At 41.4% G+C, this 23,884-nt stretch overlaps 1 protein-coding gene across 1 annotated transcript in view; it reads right to left on the reverse strand.

Moving 5' to 3' along the window:
- The window catches only part of LOC126267633 (odorant receptor 43a-like), an 81,074-nt gene that overhangs the window by 42,784 nt on the left and 14,406 nt on the right, over positions 1-23,884 (reverse strand). The window contains exons 2-3 of the mRNA XM_049972930.1: positions 8,249-8,348; positions 1,694-1,795 (exon numbers count right to left, since the gene is read on the reverse strand). Coding sequence (XP_049828887.1) covers positions 1,694-1,795; positions 8,249-8,348 — 202 coding nt within the window. The remainder of the gene's footprint in view (positions 1-1,693; positions 1,796-8,248; positions 8,349-23,884) is intronic.

The following is a 23,884-nucleotide window of genomic DNA, read 5'->3' on the forward strand; positions in this document are numbered from 1 at the left end:
TCGATACGGAATTTCAGCGCATGGTATGTAAGTTTGACAAAGAGCCAGGTTGAGAATAATTAGTTTCCTCGGCTTTAATATAGAGCTTACCTGTGTATAATACCTATGTCGTCTATGCTGGTGTCTACGCTAGGCTCCCTTTTTTTAGTGGAATATCCTGCAGGTTGCGTTATGTACAGCAATTAGCTCACTTTCTTTTTGGTAGAGTATTGCTGTTTGGTACTGCACCCCGCCATTAACAGATATTCTATAAAAAAACTACTACTTTCTATGACGTACACCCCCTCCCCCCCATAATGAAGCGCAGTTTGCATACAGACAATAGCCATTACTCACTCAGAGTCATGAATTTGTATGTATAACAGTTGTCCACAAAGAGATATTCTAAAATACGCCCGTCCACCCCATTTTTTAATAGGGAATTTTTGTGGTATCACTTTCCCTCATTAACTAATGTTCTATTAACATTATTGTCATCTACAGCGTACACCTCTCCCCTTTCCTGATTTTGAAATGTATTTTGCCTACGAAAAAATATAAGTGCTCCAGCGGAGTACTGAAATCGACTATGTAACATACATTTTCACCATAAGATTTGCAAATGCAATTTGTGTGTGTGTGTGAGTTCTTAAGGTATCAAACTGCAGAGGTCATCGGTCCCTAGACTTATACACTACTTAAACTAACTTATGCTAAGAGCAACACACACACCCATGCCCGAGGGAGGACTCGAACCTCCGGCGAGAGGGGCCGCAGAGTCAGTGAGATGGCGCCTCGAACCGCGCAGCCACTCCGTGTGGCAGATGCAGTTTGCTATTGAAGAATAACCAGTACTCTATTGAGCAATGGAATCCGTTGCCTGTCATAGATTTCCACATAATTTACATGCAAAATTGTTCGACTCTCTTCTTTACAGTTTCCCACAGCCCATGATTCATTACCATATAATCCTGTGCTCCAGGTATACATTCTCAGGAATTTTTTTCTGAAATTGTGGCCCATGTTTGATACTAGTAGACTTCGCTTGTCCAGGAATGCCCATTTATCTGTTCTAGCATGTTTTTTATGCCCCTTTTGATTCTGCGTCTACATGTAATCTCCACAAGCCACGTACGGTGTGTGGCAGAGAGCACTTTGCCTACCGGTGTCACCTCCCCCTTTTCCTGTTCCACTCACGAATGTTTCGCAGGAGGAACGAGTTCTGGCAAGTCTCTGTGTGGGCTCGAATCCCTCTAACTCCGTGATATGTTGTTTTGCTTCCATGTTCCATGGCAGCAGACTTGCTTAACTTCATCTACTCCGTGGCCTCTAAGTGTGCTAAGTTTATCGTTAATCTCATTTCCGCTGCTCCTCATTACTTTCATTTTTCTTCGATTGACTTTGTCTATATTCTGCACTGATTGGACAGACAATTCTTCACTTTCACTGAGAATAGTTATGTCGTCGGTTAATGTTATCATTTGTATGCTGTTACTCTGAACTTTGATTCCACTCTTGAACTTGCTATACAGATTTAAACCTCTACGAATCCTAAATTTCGCGATATCACCACACCGTTCAGCCCAAACGAAAATCATCCACGTTAAGCTTAATAGAATGTGTGAAGGTTTGTTGATGTTGACAACTAAACTACAATACTTTTGGCATTGTTGCCAGTCCCCTCCTGGGAGACTGTGCAGAAAGGCTCACTCACCTGGTCCTTGAGGTGGTGTGCTGTAGAGCAGTAGAGGTACAGCTGAATCCCCAGCACTGGGAGAGCTGCCCAGCACTTCATGGCGGCTGCGTTGTCCGTGCTCTGCGGAAACATCAACACACACTCGCACACCACTTCTGTGCAAAAATTATTAACGGTTAACTAGTTGTCCGTGCTCTGCGGAAACACCAACACACACTCGGCACACCACTTCTGTGCAAAAATTATTAACGGTTAACTAGTTGTCCGTGCTCTGCGGAAACACCAACACACACTCGGCACACCACTTCTGTGCAAAAATTATTAACGGTTAACTAGTTGTCCGTGCTCTGCGGAAACACCAACACACACTCGGCACACCACTTCTGTGCAAAAATTATTAACGGTTAACTAGTTGTCCGTGCTCTGCGGAAACACCAACACACACTCGGCACACCACTTCTGTGCAAAAATTATTAACGGTTAACTAGTTGTCCGTGCTCTGCGGAAACATCAACACACACTCGGCACACCACTTCTGTGCAAAAATTATTAACGGTTAACTAGTTGTCCGTGCTCTGCGGAAACACCAACACACACTCGGCACACCACTTCTGTGCAAAAATTATTAACGGTTAACTAGTTGTCCGTGCTCTGCGGAAACATCAACACACACTCGGCACACCACTTCTGTGCAAAAATTATTAACGGTTAACTAGTTGTCCGTGCTCTGCGGAAACACCAACACACACTCGCCACACCACTTCTGTGCAAAAATTATTAACGGTTAACTAGTTGTCCGTGCTCTGCGGAAACATCAACACACACTCGGCACACCACTTCTGTGCAAAAATTATTAACGGTTAACTAGTTGTCCGTGCTCTGCGGAAACACCAACACACACTCGGCACACCACTTCTGTGCAAAAATTATTAACGGTTAACTAGTTGTCCGTGCTCTGCGGAAACACCAACACACACTCGGCACACCACTTCTGTGCAAAAATTATTAACGGTTAACTAGTTGTCCGTGCTCTGCGGAAACACCAACACACACTCGGCACACCACTTCTGTGCAAAAATTATTAACGGTTAACTAGTTGTCCGTGCTCTGCGGAAACACCAACACACACTCGGCACACCACTTCTGTGCAAAAATTATTAACGGTTAACTAAGCCCTTCGTTTAAAGCCCAGCCTGCAATATTCATAGAGTCAAAGGGAGTACAAAGCTCTAAAACCGGATGGAGCCGTGAATGGTTCGTGGCGCCTGGCGACTGGGAAAAAGCGCAAGTGATTCCAAAAAATGGTTCAAACGGTTCTGAGCACTATGGAACTTAACAGCGGAGGTCATCAGTCCCCTAGAACTTAGAACTACTTAAACCTAGCTAACCTAAGGACATTAAATACATCCATACCCGAGGCAGGATTCGAACCTGCGACCGTAGCAGTCGCGCGGTTCCGGACTGAAGCGCCTAGAACCGCTCGGCCACCGCGGCGCAGGTGATTCCCGTTTCCAGGAAAGGCTGTATGCCAGATGCACATAATTGAACGCTTGTATCGCCGGCGCCAATCTATTGCAGTCTTCTACAACGTGTTTTATGCTCAAGTATTAAGACGTGATGAATTCTGCAAACAGACAACTCAGTTCTTCGTCCATGAGATCCGGAGCCTTACAGATATGGGCGCTCAGGTTGAGGCCGTGTTCTTGATTTCAGGAAGGCATTTGATGCAGTTCCACATTGTCGTTTACTGAACAAAATACGAGCTTGCCGAATGTCAGACCGGACTTGTGACTGGGTCGAGACTTTCTTGTAGACAGAATTCAAAGCGTCGCTCTTAACGGAACGATATCGCCAGATATAAAGGTAATATCAGTTATACCGCAAGAAAATGTGACAGGGCCATTACTGTTCAAAACGTATATAGTATACGATCTGGTGGATGTCGGACCTGGTGGTCTAGTGGTAAAGGGCTGACTTGGAAATCGAGAGGTCGCGGAGTAGAGCCCCGGGCAGGCCAGAGAAATTTCCAGTCTGTCTTTAATTTAGCATCACCTAACAGCGATGTGGGGAGTCGCCAAGAATGAAATGTGCTACGGATTCCACTTTAAGCTGCAGGTCCCTTTCCTCGCGAAAGACGCCAACCGAACTCGACGTGCATTCTTGCAGTCACAATATTCTGCATCTTTTGGACCTTCCGAGAGGCAAATCGTTCCCCTTGGAACCAGAGGCCATAATGTAAAATTATACCAATTTATTACAAAATTTCTGTGGTATATACGTAACACTAATTTTCAGACAAAATTGTTCTCACAGAACTGTCCCAAGTGCTTTCCCAGACGTGCCACACCAGAGTGCCCTGACTGAGCTCTCTCTTCTCTCCACTCCTCGCAGTTCACATAAACTGTCCTTCGCCAACAGGATGGCTCTGTTAAATTACGGCGAACGCAAATGTTCGTAGCAGAACTGCCAAACTCCCCTCCTAGGAAATGTTTTATCAACCAGTGAAATTTTTGTGTTTCCGTGAGCATAGTTCCTAAAAATTAAGTGCAAAATTCTCACTGTTCGAAGATATTTTTATTTCAGCCATTCTACGGTTCCCCTGCATCTGTAATTCTTAGAAAATTGTAGTTTCTTTAGGAGCTCTTTTTTGCATTTTCTAAGACCTGAGAGGCTGTTCACCCAGTACAGACAAGGCGTCTGGCTGACTGAAACTCGCCTACACTAGGGGCGAAAATAAATTCTACAACGAAGTCAGCTATTCGATTCCACGAAAAAAAGAGAGCTCTTTATCTGCTCTCTAGAAAGACTGCCGACTGCAGGAAACGAAATTGTATAGTCTAAGAGCTTTGGCTCGTAAAAATGAGCAGTGTTCTGCACAGGACCAAGTTTTCATCTTGGTTCATAAGCGTGGACTCAGAGGTGGCATAGACGCAGTCTCACGCTGTGCTGTTCACCATATTCAGAGGAAGCGTTTGTAACCGCTAACTGTCGAGCAACCGGTAAAAAGAAAACAGACCATGGGCTACTTGCCCTGCACGGAGCCCTCAGACCCTTGGTAGCATTTCTCTCAGAAACGCGAACAGACCTCAGAGGACTAGAATGGAGTCTCAAAACTCGCTTGCCACTTCCTGAGCTCATTACGTGACACAGACACGCTATTACAGAAAAATTCAGCATCCAATAGCTACCTAGCGTGGAGAGAGTGTTACAATTGGAATTGGTGGCTTAATTGTTATACTCACTGTGGCTGTTCATAACAGGAATTTATATATTTAATCGGTAGAAGAATGTCTCAGATGCGAACACTGAATTAAAGAAATGAAGTAAAAATACAGCAAGTCACTCCATAATGGACTGAAGTATTTCATCACGTCCAATAACCATGCAAAAACGACACTGGTAGTTGTCACACCGAGACAGAATAGTATAGCAACAAGTAAATTTTTTATTACAAGTCTCCAAAATTACCACGAGGAAATGATTAGGAAAAAATGGGAAGCAGTTCTTAGTCATACCAACATCTTAGTTTGTGGACACTTCACTCACTTAAACATGGCAATCTTATACACTCATACCAAATGCTGATGTGTCCTGGAGATTTTATTTCAGTTACACAAACTAAATAATGGGGAAAACCAACTCACGTGTTCCACACTCTGCTTTTAAAAACAGTACTACATATTTTGTAAAACATGCATCTCATTTTTACTCATACTTTAGAAATTTTAATTTCGTATCAAGTCCCAAAAACTCTTTCACCGTAACGGTGGCACACTCACATTTAAGTCCATTCACTATTTCAATGATTAACAAACTTTTCCACTCATCTGATCGTTAAACAATTTAAATTTCTCGCTAACATTAACTCATCATTTCTGTAAAACGACATAATTATTTACGTGATAGATCCAAAATAGAGAAATGGCAACTAACAGCAATGATACAACTGCACGCGAAACTTCCGCAAGAAACTCGAACGACGCTTTCCTCGAATTCTGGCGCATGGCCTTCAGCGCATGGCCATTGTTGTACGTAACACAATTTCTCTGCTGGAAATAGCCGCACTCAGCTCCGAAAGTTCTATACAACCAGCGATACGTAAAGAGTACCGCTTACTATATATGACACTGATAGTACTTCCACTCATAGTCCAAGTTTTGCACTCGTTGTTTCCAAAATGAAATAATTTCATATACTGCATACTAATTATTATATCATAAATTCTGACAGCATATGATTTTATTTCTTGGGCATAATGTCCATGGTTGCTTTGTGGTTCCCCAGGAGTGAACTCGATGATTTAGATCACAGATGGGCAACTGGCGGCCTTTGGACCGTATCGGACCCGCGATTGATTTCAATCTGGACCAAGGAAAAAATTCATGGGAGAGAGAGCAGAGCGCTCGCAATGCACTCCGTGCGGGACGCATTTTCGGATATTTTCATCGACGCTCGACCCGATTTGCACCTCATGACGCCCACCAGTGACAGTTTTGCTTAATCCGCGCATGAGCAATGGAATTTTGTCGCCTCAGGATTTGATCAAGAAAGAGAAACACGTTTCCAGTCTCAGCACGAAATTATGTCCATTTTGCTCATATGCATCGGAGAGTGGAGAAAACACCTCACTACCTTTAAGGGGTGCTGGTGAAGTATTTCTCCTCTGAATCAATGCTGACAATACGGACACGTTATTTACTGCTTACTGCCTACAGCCGTACTGCGCAATGATAGGTTACCCGCAAAATGTGCCACTTTGAACAATGGCAGCAGTGGTGAACGAACTAGTCACCTGTTGTCGGTTCATGCACAAAGCCCTGTACTGCTTACTGCCTACAGCCGTACTGCGCAATGATAGGTTACCCGCAAAATGTGCCACTTTGAACAATGGCAGCAGTGGTGAACGAACTAGTCACCTGTTGTCGGTTCATGCACAAAGCCCTGTGCTGGTTGTTTGCTATTTTCATAAAGGTGTTTCTTGTATTTTTACTAAGTTGATTCGTAAAATTTCTGGTATTAACAATAGAAGCATTTTTGGACAACTATTTAAAAATGATTACTAATGGTATTTGTAGATATTAACATGTAATGACTTGCCCGTGGCAAAAAAATTGCAAAGTTATTCACAGTAATCTGTCGACTGGGATTGTTTATCTCATTTCCGTACTTTGTTTTTTCTATTCTATTTCACATTAACATTGGTGAATGATTGTGGACGTATTAGAACACTAACAATTGTTGAAACTGAAGGTAATTTATAATAATGAATTAGCTGTAAGTAGTTGCTTTTATAGGCGTTTATTTTCCCATGGTGAATTTAAAGATGCCTGGCGCCCCACTTCCAAATGTTTACATTTATTTACGTGTCGTGACCGTCGGTTCTTTATCAGCTACTACTGCTACTACGTGATCAGGCCCAGTGGACCGCACGCATCTACAAAGTTCCTCCTCCACTGTATTTTGTCCATTGCTGCTATTCGCCATCCGTCCACATCTATTGACACTTGGTTTAATCCATCCCTCCAACGATTGGCGCCCCACTTCCAAATGTTTACATTTATTTACGTGTCGTGACCGTCGGTTCTTTATCAGCTACTACTGCTACTACGTGATCAGGCCCAGTGGACCGCACGCATCTACAAAGTTCCTCCTCCACTGTATTTTGTCCATTGCTGCTATTCGCCATCCGTCCACATCTATTGACACTTGGTTTAATCCATCCCTCCAACGATTCCTGGGTCTCTCTGCCGGTCTCTTTCCTGTAGGTGTGAAATCCAGGAGCATCCGAGGCCATCTTGACAGTTCCTGCTATGTTGGGCTGCTGGTATAGTTCCTCAAGCTCTTGGTTGTATCTGATCCTCTATTCCCCTGTATCTGCATCCAGAACCGGACCAAAGATCTTCCGAAGCACTTTTCTCTCAAAAACAAGGAGCTTATGGAAGTCCTCTTTCCGGATACTCCATGTCTCACAGTCATATAGAACAACAGGTTGGATCAGGGTTTCGTACAGTCGAATCCTGAACTGTCTGGAGAGATATCTGGACCGAAGCAGTTGTGCTAGGCTGTGGTAAGATCGGTTTCCTGCTTGTATTCTGGCATTGATCTCTGCTTCACTTGACTAGTTCTCAATGAAAAGTGCCCCTAGGTATTTGAATACTCGCACTCTCTTGTAGGACTTTATCAACGTCATTGCTAAATTTTGGAACCCCAGTTTTGTCACGGGCACTGCAGTTTTGACTTTATACACTGGGAGCGCTGCTGCTGCGTCACTTGACGAAATGGCCAGCGAGGTTTGGCAAGTTAGTGTCAGCCCAATGGGTCACCAAAGGTTGCCCCCATGTCTGATGTAGGTAGTTTCACAGAAGTTTTGCACAAGGTATATGAAACTGCAAGTAGGCTATGTCCTGTATGTATTGTTACTTTCTTTATGCGTCTTTTATCCACTTCATTAGCTTCATGGATGTATAATGACATGCGCTACTATAACCTGTCACAGACACAGGGATTTCAAAGCATATGAACGAGCACACTAGCCAGACAAGTATAGAGACAGGTGGTGTGTTACATACGTACGTATGTGGCTGGGAAGAGCACCATGCAGGAGCTGACGGCGCCGACGGCGAGCTGCAGCATGGCCACGGGGCTCATGACGACGTTGAGGAAGCTCACCAGCCTGCAACAGGCAGGCACACGCGGCTCACCAGGGGCTGTGCTGGGCCACGGGGGCTAGCAGGCAATGCTGGACAGCGTTACATGGGCACAGGCGCGTGGTACGGTGCGGGGCCGCCGTTGACATCCAAACCAGGTGAACCCCACTGGTGCTCGAACAGAGCTTGTACAATTCCTAATAAAGAGACCGTCCCGTTTACTTGTTAACTTAAGATGCTGTACTTTCCAAGGGTGAAAACTATTATTGCCACATCAGAATTAGATTATTTAGAAATTAACAGCCCTTTTAGGCTAGTACTGATAGCCCTGTATGGCTTTTATTTAGTTCATGACTTATGTGTGTTGTGATGATCGACAACAGATACCAAACAGTGGTTGGCTGTGTAATGCATATGTGCATTCCCTATATGCGATCGGAAATTCTCAGTAGCAGCCAGGCTACATGTACATTGAACAATTAAGCGTCAGCAACGAGCATAAGTGATGAAATCATAGGAGGCAATGTTGTGCAACCTTAGTAGGGACAAGATCCGACTATTCGGATCTTTGAGACAGTGTTCCGAGACAAACTCCCGTTCAATGTCCGCAAACGTGACGTCAGATCCGCCTAGCAACAGCGAACTGAACGCCCATTGGCTGAAAGTTTGGATATATAGTGATGTCACCGCCAGACACCACACTTGCTAGGATGTAGCCTTTAAATCTTTAAACCGGCCGCGGTCCGTTAGTATATGTCGGATCGTCTGACCCGCTAGTCGCCACTATCAGTGATTGCAGACCGAGCGCCGCCACACGGCAGGTCTAGAGAGACTTCCTAGCACTCGCCCCAGTTGTACAGCCGACTTTGTTAGCGATGGTTCACTGACTAAATACGCTCTCATTTGCCGAGACGATAGTTCAGCTACGTTATTTGCTACGACCTACCAAGGCGCCATTATCAGTTACTATTGATGTTGAGAATCATGTACCGTCCAGACCGACGTTCGTCATTAATGGATTAAAGTTAAGTATCAAATTAATTCCGTCCGCTTTCTGAATTCTAATTCCTTGTCGTGTTCCAGACCTCACGTCAGTATAGTCCTTCCCTCCTCACGCCAGCCTGCGTGAGCTAAAACGCGTGCATTTCGGCCTCCTCTTGTAACACGGTGTTGGCTCTCCTGCCAACACAACATATATACATACAGGGAACGAGAGAAGAGTCTTTATTGGCTGAGGGAGAAAGGTGGGGTCGTCTCTCTTGTCCTTCGGGAAGACAGGGCGAGTTAGTTGCGAGGAGCCACTCATAACGCACGGTCGAGTAACCGGGGTAGCTCTAAAAGATCGGTCGCGAGTGCATATTTCAGATGTTAAACAAGATGTAAAGTGAAGTTATTAGTTATAAGAACGCCATGTGTCGTGGGCAGGGTCTATCATTATGTAAAGTCAGAAAACGGGATTAATGTGTGTAAAGGGTCGAATATAATGGCGGAGTCCAGAGCCGCCATATTGTAAATGCAGATTCTGTGACGTGTGTAACAAAGCAATCTCTGTATTAAAACAAGCATAGTACAAACGTTGTTGACAGTTAAAAAATGGTTCAAATGGCTCTGAGCACTATGGGACTCAACTGCTGTGGTCATCAGTCTCCTAGAACTTAGAACTACTTAAACCTAACTAACCTAAGGACATCACATAGATCCACACCCGAGGCAGGATTCGAACCTGCGACCGTAGCAGTCGCACGGTTCCGGACTGCGCGCCTAGAACCGCGAGACCACCGCGGCCGGCTGACAATTAATAACTGGCATCCCTAAACGCTCCAATTCAGCAGGATCACCACCTACATGGAACCTGGCGACTGAGCGCTGTCCGCAGCTCGTGGTCGTGCGGTAGCGTTCTCGCTTCCCGCGCCCGGGTTCCCGGGTTCGATTCCCGGCGGGGTCAGGGATTTTCTCTGCCTCGTGATGACTGGGTGTTGTGTGCTGTCCTTAGGTTAGTTAGGTTTAAGTAGTTCTAAGTTCTAGGGGACTGATGACCATAGATGTTAAGTCCCATAGTGGTCAGAGCCATTTGAACCATTTGGACTGAGTGCTACTTCTGTGCTACGAGGGACTTACCGAAGCAGCAAGACACCAGGTTAGTGATACCGCCCAGAGAAGCACTTCCTTCTCGCTACAATGCCAATGAGGGTGTTGTAGCTGGCTGATTCGGTGGAGGGGACCCAACAGCGAGGTCATTGGTCCCATCGTGTTAGGAATGATGGGAAAGGATGTTGGCTGTGCCCTTTCGAAGTAACCATCCCGGCGTTTGACTGAAGCGATTTAGGGAAATCACGGAAAACCTAAAGCAGGATGGCCGGACGCGGGTTTTAACCTTCCTTCTACCGAATGCGGGTCCACTGTGCTAACCAATGCACCACCTCGCTCGGTACCAAACAGTAATACTGTTCTGGTATACAGGTATTGTCAATAATTGTCACTAGTGGTAACTGCAGTTAATTCAGAAGTTAGAAATTTTTACCAACATGGGGTTTTCCTTTGTAAGGGAGCCCTTTGTGGTAAGTTTGAATTGAGTTCGTAATATGAATACACCTCAGAGGCGGCAGAGGAGCGGTTCTGGCCGTTAGAAGAAATCGGCCTAACGTAACCAAACAGCCTGCCAAAAGCTGTGCAAGTGGGCAAAGTTAATTTGGCTACGAAAACCAGAGTCCTCAGCGCAGTCATTGGTTTTCTTCGAAACACAGCATTTTAACCCTTAGCTCAATAACATGCGAAGTGTGGTTTCTGGGACCCCTATGTTTAAACCGAGATTTAAGGAATAAGTCATTTGAAAATTTTAACTACATAAATTTACTTTAACAATTCATTACGTGTTGTTTAAATACTCTTTGATGATTTTATTGCACTAAATAAAACCTGCAGTATTTTACTTTTTATTACACAAAGTTACATACTTTTCAGTGTTTTTCCAAATGTTGCACACAAATGGACTGTTAGAGAACTGAATTTTATATAGTGAAAAATTGTATAATCTCTGTAGCAAGTATACAGAGTGATTCACGAAGATATGCAAATAATTTAATATGTTAGTCTACAAGTAAAACTAAAGAAAAAATGTTCGCATTTAAAGAAAAAGGTTCATATAAAATGTCCGCAAATGTTTAGTTACGGAGTTACGGCTAACAGAAGTTTTTGCCCGAAATTTAGCAACTTCGCTAATATGAAGGCGTCGCAAAACTGTATGAGGTTAAAGTAAAGTACGATTTCCATTTGTTTTGTTGTTATTGATCTGGTGAATCTAATAAAATATGTCCCAGACATGTATCTCCAGTAGTTTTCCAGAACATCCAGAGAAACAAAGACGAAATTTCGTAAAATTTTTAATTTGTTAACTACTTGGCCCAATTTCTTTTTTTATATTCCAGATGATTGCACAAAGTTTTCAACAGAAGTTGTTACCATCACATTTGCCATAAATAAACACCATGTCGGCGTATTCCTCAGTCATACATTTGAATGACATCCCTATTTCATAAATAATCTGCAAACTACAACTACACTGTTGTTATTATGCTCTTTCACTGAACTATACAGAAAACTAACTCGTTTCAAGGTTAGGAATCGACTGAAACAACTCACTAACGGTTGCCAACAATGACATAAACATTTCTACATTCTTAATAGAAAGTAAACAAATTTGCTTGTATAATAATCTTTGCTCCTCTGGAAAACTATTGCAGATACACGTCTGGGACATGTTTTATTAGATTCACCAGACCAATAACAACCAAATAAATAGAAATCGTGCTTCATTTTAATCTCGTACAGTTTTGCGTTGGCTTCATATTAGCGAAGTTGCTAAATTTGAGGCAAAATCTTTTATTAGCCGTAACTCCATAACTAAACATTTGCGGACCTATGTTTATACGAACTTTTTTCTTTAGTTTTACTTGTAGAATAACATATTAAAATATTAGCGTATCTTCGTGAATCACCCTGTATTTTCACACAAATTCCAGACTTTATACATGCGAACAAAATTGCTCTCGATAGGTGCAAAACGAAAGTCTGCAAAATTGAATTTCAGTCCTGGGGTCTACGTTTCTCTTTACCATGATGCAGAATGGGTTTGATTTTACCTAACACTAAGTACTTTATTGGCGAAACAGGAAGGGGCTCCTAAATTTCTGCCTCTGAATCATCCTCTTGTTCGCTAGCGGAGTTTTGATCACTGGCTGTTGCAAAGTTGTAGTCGTCCTCGTCTATTTCTTAACCTTTATTACTGACATCTTCCTCCATTCACCATCTAACAGTTTCATCAAACTTAGGATCGTTAAACTCAGCAAATTCCTTTAAACACATTTTGCACTATGCTGAAGAAAACAGGTACGCAGTTCGTGGGTGTGCTCTAGGCGATTCCAAAGCGTGTCAACAACAAACACAGAAGGTGAAAATGCAACCGAGATTAGCACTGTAGGGTTGGCAATTTAAGGAGAGCGGGGAGTGGTGGTGGCTCAAATGTTCAAGCGTGTGTAAATTCCTGAGGGACCAAACTGCTCAGGTGCCTAGACTTACACACTACTTAAACTAACTTACGCTAAGAACAACATACTCATCCAAGCCCGCGGGAGGACTCGAACCTCCGGCGGGAGGGGCCGTGTAATCCGTGACATGGCGCCTCAAATCGCACGGCCACTACGCGCGGCAGCGGTGGTAATGGTGGTGGTGGTGATATGAGGGGGGGGGGGGGGGGGGGGTATTCAACTGTTCTTCTGGAACTGACCTTGGAGAGCAACTTTCAAAATTGTCGCAGTCTGAGACAGGACACCTCTCGAGTTAATGGTTAAATAACTTTCACAACTGCCTCACTGTGACTCTAATTCTTCTGCCCGAAAGACGTGTTTCCGTGGCTAGTATAGTATAGGCACCAAGTTGAAGCAGTTAACTGATTGCTACAAGCAACAGAAAGTCGATAAATGATCGGCAGTTAGTCGGAGAAACGATCAACGATATGGATGCCTGCTAATAGCAACAATTAGATTACCCAGTATTAGGATGGAAATCCGTAGTAAGGATCGCACCTCCAGGCAGCCACTAAAGGTAATCTACCATATGACATCAATAGGCATTATCCCTGTCGCTCGCCCTGAATTACGCGTTTTATTTTTTCATTTTGTATTCTCTGATTACTTACGTGTGTGGTTTGTTCTGATTGACAAGCGTTTTTCTCCCGGTCGAGTAATAACTATACTTTATCCGGACATTTTTGACACCTATTTCCGTACCTTTCTACCTTCTTCAACCGTGCAAACGTTATTATTAATGGATTTTTGTGTCTTTATCAAAATATATAATATCTAATTGAATCTGTAATCGACTCATATTTATGTAGAGCTGTGACACCCTTTTGCAGCGTTATGTATCGTCACTCCTGACCCACTCTACTATAGTAATGGAAATCAGTATAATGGCATGGACGTTTGCAGGAAATTTAATATTGTCGGTTGGAACAGTCGAGCACAATGTATTTGCAACAGTCTGAGATCCAGTATACCAACAGACGCATTTGCGTTTAATGTCTTTAATGCAGTACACAACAAGATGTCGACGATTCAGCTGGCAGAGGGTGGAACTCGGTATTAAGGCACTCGGCTCTGTGTGGTGTTATTGTGTCTGTACGTGCCTTCCTGCAGATAGGAGAGAGACTCCATTACTGGCAGTGCGTATTGTGTACAGAAACCTCGATTGTGACACAGCCACGAGGAAAGCGATTATCGTGTGATGAAAAAGCAAAAATGCGTGCGTAGAAGGAACTGGAACTCTGCAACTGCCAAACCGCCAAAAAGTGGAACCGTTCAAGTATAGTGATTCCTTATTTCGTTAGATTCGTGCACCAAATGGACAGAATGGAAAATACGGGCAAAGTAGAAAATTATCTGAGGCATCATAATGGTTACTTTTACTTTTGCGCAAACCAAGGACCACAAACCGTTATTCTTTTCAGTTGCTGCTGATTTACAGCTGCCAGTAACTGTCAGACGTGTACGACAATTTTTGTCAAATGAAAACACCTTGCATTCAAGAAACGATTGCAGAAACCTGTTCTCACACCCAAAAGTAAACAGGCTCAATTCGAGTTTGCTGAAAATCATGTGTCATAGCTTTGAGAATGGGATAAAGCAATCTTCGCTGAAGAGAAGTAGTTTAATTTAGATGTGGATGAGTTTCAACATGATTGGCAGATTTGAGAATAGAGCAGCAGGTAAGATCGGGCAGAAATGTTTCTGGTAGAAGTGTTATGATCTGCGCAGCGTGCTGCACCAAATGTAAATCACACATTGCTTGGGTGATATGTGCACTGAGGTGATAGAGCGAGAATGGATAAGAATGTATGAGAATCTTGGAGACAAAAATATAATGTTTCAGCAAGATAATGTATCTATCCAGGTTTCCGCACAAAAAAAAGTAATTTTAAGATAAAGACATTGATGGCTTGCACTCTCCTGCACGTAGCCTGGGAGGGCGCGTTTATCGCAATGGGAGGCAATTTTAGGCCTATGTAAGTTGAAAAGAGCGATACGAGAAGAGGAGGGGGCAATTTCACTGCATGAGCTACAAACTATAACGAAATCAATAAATGAATGCCGAAGAGAATTTTTGAAGTAATTAGGAAGAACGGAAGTTGGACAAAATACTAACAATTCAATAACATAACAGGATAATGAGTGAGTTTATACCAGTTTCCATCCAGGAAATGTAAACGCCTTATTTTGTTTCTTGTGTTATGAAAGAAACTACGTAATTCCGTCATTAGTGTTTATGTCTTACATTCATTTACTACATCCACATCAAATTCGATACATGTTTGCTTATGAAGTTGTATATTACTTTCGTAGGAATCGTGCCTTTGTACTGATTTCCACTACCCTATGATTCTGAAGACATGGTCGAAAATTGCGCGTAGTAGGAGGTGAAGTTGAAAACACGGTTTCATCTTTTCACAGTAACTGACTGGATCAGAATATCTTAATCGTTTTGTCTTTCACATGTCGTTAAGGCCTCAATAATATCTAAATCCGGTTATTGTGAAGTCCAGAATAGCTCCGTCATTACATGCCCTTGATCATCAAACTGTTGTATGACACTGCTGTTCACATGTGTGTGTTTTTGAGGGGGGTGCGGGGAGGGGGGGGGGCATTAGTGGACACCCAGATCCATAACTTCCATGGATGTACTTATGCTTGTAGACGTGTTTTGGCCAGAATTACAAAGCCACGACTCTATTTGATGTCTGAGGTAATACCGTGGTTCGAGTAGCAAAGAAATACTTTACAAAATGTTTGTTTCTTTTGTTAACTTACAGCCAAAATAGAAACATATGCTTGAATCCCATCAGTGTTGCCATCATACGATTACTTAAAACATAAAGACAGTTCCATCTCTGGAGACACACTGCATGTCACTTCCACCATCATGTGAGCCAGCTTCTTTAGTAATGGTAACTGGTGACGGAATTAACCCATACACCATAATTGCAACATATTTTTTAATTCAAATTACCTTCTGTAAAATTTCATATTACGATGATGGCCAATTTTATACAGGATTGAGTGAATCACAACACAATTAGCCCTCACATATTGTCGGTTCTATTACCATTCTAGACATGTTCATAATACGTCGATTGAACCTGGTTGACATGAGGATAGCAGAACAACAAATATAAAAAACTAAAACTACTACAATAAAAAAATTTAAAAGCCGGTCAAAAGTGTTCTAAAATGATTTCTCTGAAATTAGGAAACAAAATAGATAAAAGAAACGTTTGACAACCCTTTGAATGACGCTAAATAATGTACAGCAGCTGAGATACTCATACTTTAGTGATGTAAGGGGACTACTAAGTGGAAAATTCCAACAGAAAAATATAATCCAACACTTTAAATTTCCAAGTTCAACTTTGAACTTTAAATTCTCAATCAGCATCTCATTTGCTGTACATGATTTCAAGCGGCATTCAAAGACGCGACAAATGGTTCTCTAACCTATATCATGTCTTCCTGTTTGACAAATCATTTCACAAAAAGCACAGAAGTTTCGGTTTAACCTATGATTTGATATTTTTTGACACTTCATTTATATAGCTAGCAGCAACTGTTAGCGAAATATTTTTCAAGCAATTAAATCTGTTTTCGCACAACTTGACCTCATACTCGTCAATTTGATACCTATTGTCCATTTCCCACTCTTCTTTTGGCCATGATAATTCGGACAAAGATTTACTGTGTAATTTTCCTTTGAAACACCAATAAATTTTTGTTAATTACTCTGGTTAGTTTCAGGCAGTTCAATATTTTTTTTTGCAAAGCTAGAACTCACGCTGGTTAATTTAATACCCTATTTGTCTATTTCCCACTCTTCGTTTGGCAATGAAAATAAGGAGAAAAATTCATTGCGTAATTCCTGGGGAGTCTTGTTTTCACTCTACTCAAACATTTGAATACAAATATCAGAGAAAAAGCAGAATAGAGTGTTGCCGTTGTGTGTATGGAAGTATTACATTTGATTTGGAGAATATAAATCTGAAATTTCGCCAAGACAAAGAATTTTGTAGGTGATACTAGTCGCCTGAATCAACGTATGTTTATGTGCTTCGACTGAGGTACTTAAATAGCTTCAATAGACTTTTTTAGTGGTGTCAAGAAATAGTCTCCAATGCTATAGTATCAAGCTTGGTGGGATGAAATTATGCAAGCTGTTTTCCACAACCACAACAGTGGAAAAGAGGTGGTTCATAATTTCAGTAAATGTTAATAATGTCAGTGATACTTCGAGCCCGGATTTTTATGTAATTATATTTCATTTTCCTCACTCTTAGCTCGTGTAAAATGTAACTGTTCGCGAATTACGTTGCCGACATTGATGTATGTTATTTTCTCGTTACATATTTTTACATAGGTCATAATTACACATTTTAACGTATTGTAACTGTGTGGCTTAACATTTCATTTTATCGCTTTTCTACTGTTCTTCATGTTTCCCCGGATTCTGCACGCCGTCCCTTAGGCACATACTCGAATCCGATCTGCCACAAAAGCTGAAGACTAACCATTTCATAACTAGGGAGTGAGTACACAAAGAAAAGTATTTCTTAATATCTCACGATTGTTTGTGTTCAATATGTCTCTTATGGCATTAAATTATCATCTTAATTAATATCTTGGTTTAAGATGGGCGTTGATTGCGCTACTGACAGAGAGCTTGTTCAGATCGAGATTATAGTCGGCAAATCTGGTACAAAGTGCCAACTTCGGTAACACACACTTAGTAATGCACACACAAAGAATAAAGCACAGCAATTGTTCGAGAAGCAGATGTTACTGATGCAGATCTAAACTATCCGAGAATTCTGCAATAATTTTTCCATATATGCTCGGCGGTGGTATATGGTTGCTGTGAATATTCTATTGTACAAAATAATACAGGCTACAGATTCCTAATGAATCGATAATAAGGAGAAGTTATTTAGATTTTTGTAACTAGAAGGTACTGAAAAGTGTGCGGCGATATATAAATTACCACCGCGAGTAGATAGCCGACGAAACAACGGACGTATGTGGACATTTCATTAGCAGTCTCGTTGTTGGCAAACTCGACGGAGAAGAACCCTCAAAGCCATACTGATTTCCTGTAAAGTGTTGGAACGTATGAATCAATCAACAGTAATTCGCTTTGTAAATGACAGTCTTACAGTGCTTTCACCTGTCTATTCCATGCACTGCTATGTATCGCTGGAGTGTGCAGCAGCTACGTAGAAGTTAATAAAATAATTTCATGATCAACACAATGTTTCTCAAAATACTCCAGCTCTATAGAAAGCTCCTGACGAACCTAACATTGTCGACTGAGCGTGTCCTAAGGAAGTATATGATACATAAAGCTGTCGGTTTTTATAATGAATGTTTTCTAGTCAGGAAGGAGTGTTTATTTAATTTCCCAGAGAATCTTCAGTTTCAATAAGAGAGGAACGAAATTATCTCTCAGAACGGAAAAGTCGAAAATACTCTGGCGTTTATTCATAGCAACTTCGATATCTTGCCAGCAACGTTAAAGAATTAGAATCTACCTGATTGACCTTGCAAAAATCGTTAGAAGTTGTTTAGAATGTAAAATAGAATCTGACATTAGAGGTGATATGGAGGGTAATGAATACGTTTGACGCTGTTTTGGCAAGAAATCCAGTTTACTCGACTACTGCTGCTATCGCAAATGTTCTCAGAGGGGGAGAAGAAGACGTTGCAGTGGACTTCTCTACAGAAATATTTCATCCGCTAACGTCTGCACTATCAATGTTTTGTAACGTGGACAGATCATTTTCCTCCTACAAAAACATTATTTCCGATCAGTGAAATTCTCTGACTATGGTTGTTTATTGCGCTTCATAATGAAAGGTAAGGTAGGATACCTTAGTAATTTCAGTGAAAATGGAAATTTAAATAAATAGATGGAACCGAAATTAATTATCTTTTATTAGTGCAGTGTAGACTTCCAAAACAAGCAATAAAGTAATGTAAAACGTACCTTCTTAATGTAGTCTTCGTGTTTCTGATACGTTTAACTGCATATTAAGATCATTTAGTAGGCAGCTGTCTAATTCAGTTGAAATTTTCGTTTTACATTAAATATTTAATAAAATATTGTCATAAATTACCTTTTCTTACATATTTTATCCATTTTCATTGTATATATACATGTTATACTTAAAGTTTGACAACTTGAGATGGCCCCCATGCAAAACGATTGATAATAGGACAATGAGAGTTAGACCAAACTTTTGTAAGGACATGCAGAAGGGAAATAAGTAACAAACCATTGAAACACATTTTAATTCCCCCACGTAGGAGTAACACTTGTTAATTACGTACCATATGTACATTCCGACGGCAAAAGTTGCTCAGTGTTACGACCACCTGCATCCACGGAAGTTTGTACGGACAAAGTTTCATTATCGTTCGCAGCTCTTTTCGAACGGTGGACAATGGAATGTTCATCTGTCATGACACGGCCCATGCACAGCTTGTACACCGCACATAGCGTCGAACATTCTCAGCCATGGCAACAGTAACTTTTTCAACAATTAGTGGCGCAGTCGCCTGTTAATTCGAACTTCCGAATCACGTTCCTCAACCGTGATGCAGGAAAATGGCTTTCCGTATTCCTTCACTGTGTCGATACTGGCGATGAGTAGCAACACTATTGCTGTGGCTTTGACAAACCAGCTTTACGAGTAAAGCCCTGGACACCTTGCCCTTGTTGATTGTTGGCAACTGTAATTCACACTTATGCTTGTGTTTCACCTATACGGCACCTAACGGCACGTCATGATACTACCACTTATAACTACGCCTATCCTGCGGGCTATAGACAGTTTGCCAAGCTTACAGTTCACGGAAGGCGGTGTGAATGGTACGCTTTCGTTACCCTCCTGAAGTTTACGATTCCCTCGCCCAGTATGCACTTTTAGCTGAGTTTACTGTAGACATTTTTAGCACCCTTAAACGCTCAGTATTTATTGTATCAACATATTGCGCAAATGTGCAAGGCCAAGACAAAAGTGGATTTTCGGACTGAGCGTTTCCGATCCTTTCATAGGTGCCACACGTACCGTGGTACTTCCGACCAACAGGTTTGACCGTTTCACTCGCAGCAATAATTTAAGCTGTGGACTCAGGTTCATGCCTAACCACAAACTCGAAAATCGCAACATATTTGGAAATAAATAGCAAAATATTTGTGACCAGAAAGTGTATAAATGTTACTGGAGCTCGCTTCTCTCGCATAAATTTAGTCTCTCATTTTTAACCAGACCAAAAATAGAAAAAAAGGATTTAAACGTACTTACGTAATTCATTCATAGCCAGCGCTAAGCATGGAAAAAATCTGAAGGAATGTCATTTTTATAAAACGATCGGAAAAGCCACACGTAAAGCCAACCAGTTTTGCAACGTGGCATTTCCGACCAGAGCCTACTCCTACTGTTGCGGCTTTCCTTTCACGTGTTCGTGAACATTTTTCCACATAAGCGATTTGTCATTTGGCTCCCCACCTCTCCCCTCACACACTTCTACCCGTATCAAATTTCCGCTACTAAAAGTGATACACACTGTACATAAATTTTGCAGTTGGTCGCACCTGGCGCCCCTCTCAGCTTGGCACCACACGCGGCCTCTACTATAATTCTTATAAGTCATTAATAAAAATTTTAAATAGCGACCCAAGCGGCGGCTTGTGTCACTTCGGCATTAAACAAGCGCCCATTGGAGCAGTTGCTAACAGGTTCGGAAGTCACGAAGTCTCGGCACGAACTGCCGTGTACTGAACGAGATTACCCTTACACAGTACTATATATTGCGCTATATATTGAGCAAGCTGTAGTATTTTTAAAGCTCTGCAGTCTCCTTCAATATATTGCTCAAATAATACCTCTCTCAGGCGGTCAATATTATTGCGCAATGCTCAGAATCGCAATAAATGTTGAGCGTGCATGGGTCCCTTACGTGTTCGTGGACAGGACTGCGTTTAGCTGTAGCGACCCTAACACGCAGACAGACGCAGGGACCGTAATAGACAGTACCACGTCATTAAATTCTTCAGTGTATAACAGCCAGTATTTGTAACTGCGCACCACTTGAACGTGCACTAATTTCTTAGCTACAGAATGGGGAACAAACACAGAACACAGTTTTACAGCTACAGTATAGGACAGTAAGATTCATTATAATGGTCTGTTAAAAACATTGGTATTTCAACTAAGTCGAGAGTGCATATTTTCTAAGTTATACACATAAGCAGATCTTGTCAGTTACTGCACAAACAGTTCTTTTCTGTCCGTAACCTTGGAAGAAGAGCCACACGGAACTTAACATCCAACAGAATAGAATGAATGTAAAATTCCCTTTCCTTCCATAGAAGAAAACTATACACTAACTTTCATAAAGAGGGCAGTAAATCAAAGGTATTTAAAAATGTTGTGACTGAGCACCTCAGAGCCTTAAAAAGTGACAACACACTAAACTTTTAGCATAGTCTCTTCCAAATACACGGAACTAAAGTTTCGAAGGAATACATAGTACTATGCAGCAAAATACTGTTTACAACACTTTATGAACTATACAAAGACGCTCTTAGAAGAAAAAATAGCATATCAACTTCTATTATCATAAGACATCTGCTCCTCAAACACCTCCGCGCCCCCCCCCCCCCCGTCTCTCTCTCTCGAACACACACACACACACACACACGCACACACACACACAGGCGCGCGCGCGCTTTGGCCCGCGCTCAGGTACGCACGCACACACGTGCCAAACAGTTAAAAATAGCACCACATTGGACATAACGGAAACGGGAAAGAAATGAGCGGTGACAACAACATGGGTCTCTCGATGAGTATGGACAGGCAACTTCCCTTCCGTATCTCGTTCTGTGTATGAAAACGTATGATCCCAGGTGAAGTTGAACTGTAAGGCGTGTGAACATTTGTAAGTTGGCTGTTTAGGTTTTTATGTTGCTGACGCCACGTAGCGCTCTGTATGAAAATCACAGACTGTGCTGTGTGCAGTCTGTGGCTGGTTTGCATTGTTGGAATATTTACTATTGTAGTGTTGCGCAGTTGGTTGTGAACAGCGCGTAGCGTTGCGCAGTTGGAGGTGAGCCGCCAGCAGTGTTGGATGTGGGGAGAGAAATGGCAGAATTTTGAGAGCGGATAATCTGGACATGTGTCCATAAGAAAGAGTAAATTTGTAATACTGAATATCATGAACTTATATATGGAACATTATTAAGGTAAACTCATTGTTTGTTCTCTATCAAAATCTTTCATTTGTTGACTATGCCTATCAGTAGTTAGTGCCTTCAGTAGTTAGAATCTTTTATTTAGCTCGCAGTAGTGGCGCTCCGCTGTATTGCCGTAGTTCGAGTAATGAAGATTTTTGTGAGGAATGTGATTCATGAAGGTTATAGGTTATTGTTAGTCAGGGCCATTCTTTTGTAGGGATTGTTGAAAGTCAGATTGCGTTGCGCTAAAAATATTGTGTGTCGGTTTAGTGTTGATCAGAATAAGTAAAGAGAGTAATGTCTGAGCACGTTAAGTTTTCTCTTGGCAGTTTGAAAAGCAAATAACGTAAGAGGTTTTCCAGCAAAATCATTCATAAATTTTTCTTAGGGGACGTTTCACATTGTATGTAATTACAAAAAAAAAGAAAACAAATCAAAGATGCACAACAGGACTGAAAACGCAGGTATAAATAAATTCATGCGAACTGGAATACCAACACGCGAAATGAGAACTTACGTCTGTAAGCAGCTACATCTCTCTAAACAATAAAATTGTAAACATAAAAAATGTATTATTCGAATTAGTCTCTACTTCTAGCACCTATAATATTTGATGTTCCTGATGAAACAGGCCGCATAAGAAAATTGGCTTACAAACTACTAACTTTACTCTATTTACAACGTAGCATGACACTTGAAAATGATGTTCCTTGTGGTCGATCGTTATTGTTTATACTTCAAATTTAATAACCGTTGTTTAAAACACTTTTTTTTTACAGAAGAGAATAGCAGGGAAGAAATCAGGTGTAGGTTTGCTGCAAACAAAGATGTTAAAATATCGTACTATCAATATTGATTACATACCCGAGAGAACAGCAAGAGAGCTTTTAAAAGTAAGTACATTATAAGATATTCCATGAAAAATGTAGTTCGCATCCTAGGAAAGCAGCGTATCTTATATCCTTTTCCTCCTCCCTCCTGCTCTGCCCCCCCACACATCACTCAGTTTTTTACAAAAAACTGAAATTGCGAAACAATAGCAATTTGACACAGTGTTAGAACTATGGGAAGACAAGAAACAACACAATAACAACTGGTTAACTTTCAAATATTTTTATATGTTTATTTACTTATTAGTTTCAGGCAAAATCCATTTCATCAGATACGATTATACATGTAATGGAAGGTAACAAGAACGAAAGCCCCACCCTCTTTGATCATCGAAAATGTATCCCAGGGGCACATTTTTACAAAAGTGACTACATCCGAGACAAATGCCTTCGAAAAGCTTTCTTAATTTCTTAATACTTAAGCCTATATTAGATATCTACAGATTTCTCTTCTTCGGAAACGACTTTCTTTCCATTGTAAGTCTATATTTTACACCCTCTCTACGTCGGTCATTATTAGTTATTTTGCTGCCCAAATAGTAAAACTTATCTACTACTTAAGTGTATCGTTTCCTAGTATAATTGCCTCAGCTTTATCCGATTTAAACTGACTACATTTCATTATCATTGTCTTGGTTTAGTTGATATTCATCTTATATTCTCCTTTCAAGACACTGTCCACTCCGTTCAATCGCTTTTCCAAGTCTTTTGCTGTCTCTGACGGAATTACAGTGTCATAAGGAAACCTCAAAGCTTTTATTTCTTCTCCCTGGACTTTTAATTCTTACTCTAATGACATTTTTGTTTCCTTTTCTGCTTACTGAGTGTACAGATTG

Source organism: Schistocerca gregaria, chromosome 4 (genome assembly GCF_023897955.1).
Source record: "Schistocerca gregaria isolate iqSchGreg1 chromosome 4, iqSchGreg1.2, whole genome shotgun sequence".
In the NCBI taxonomy this organism is placed as follows: Eukaryota; Metazoa; Arthropoda; class Insecta; order Orthoptera; family Acrididae; genus Schistocerca; species Schistocerca gregaria.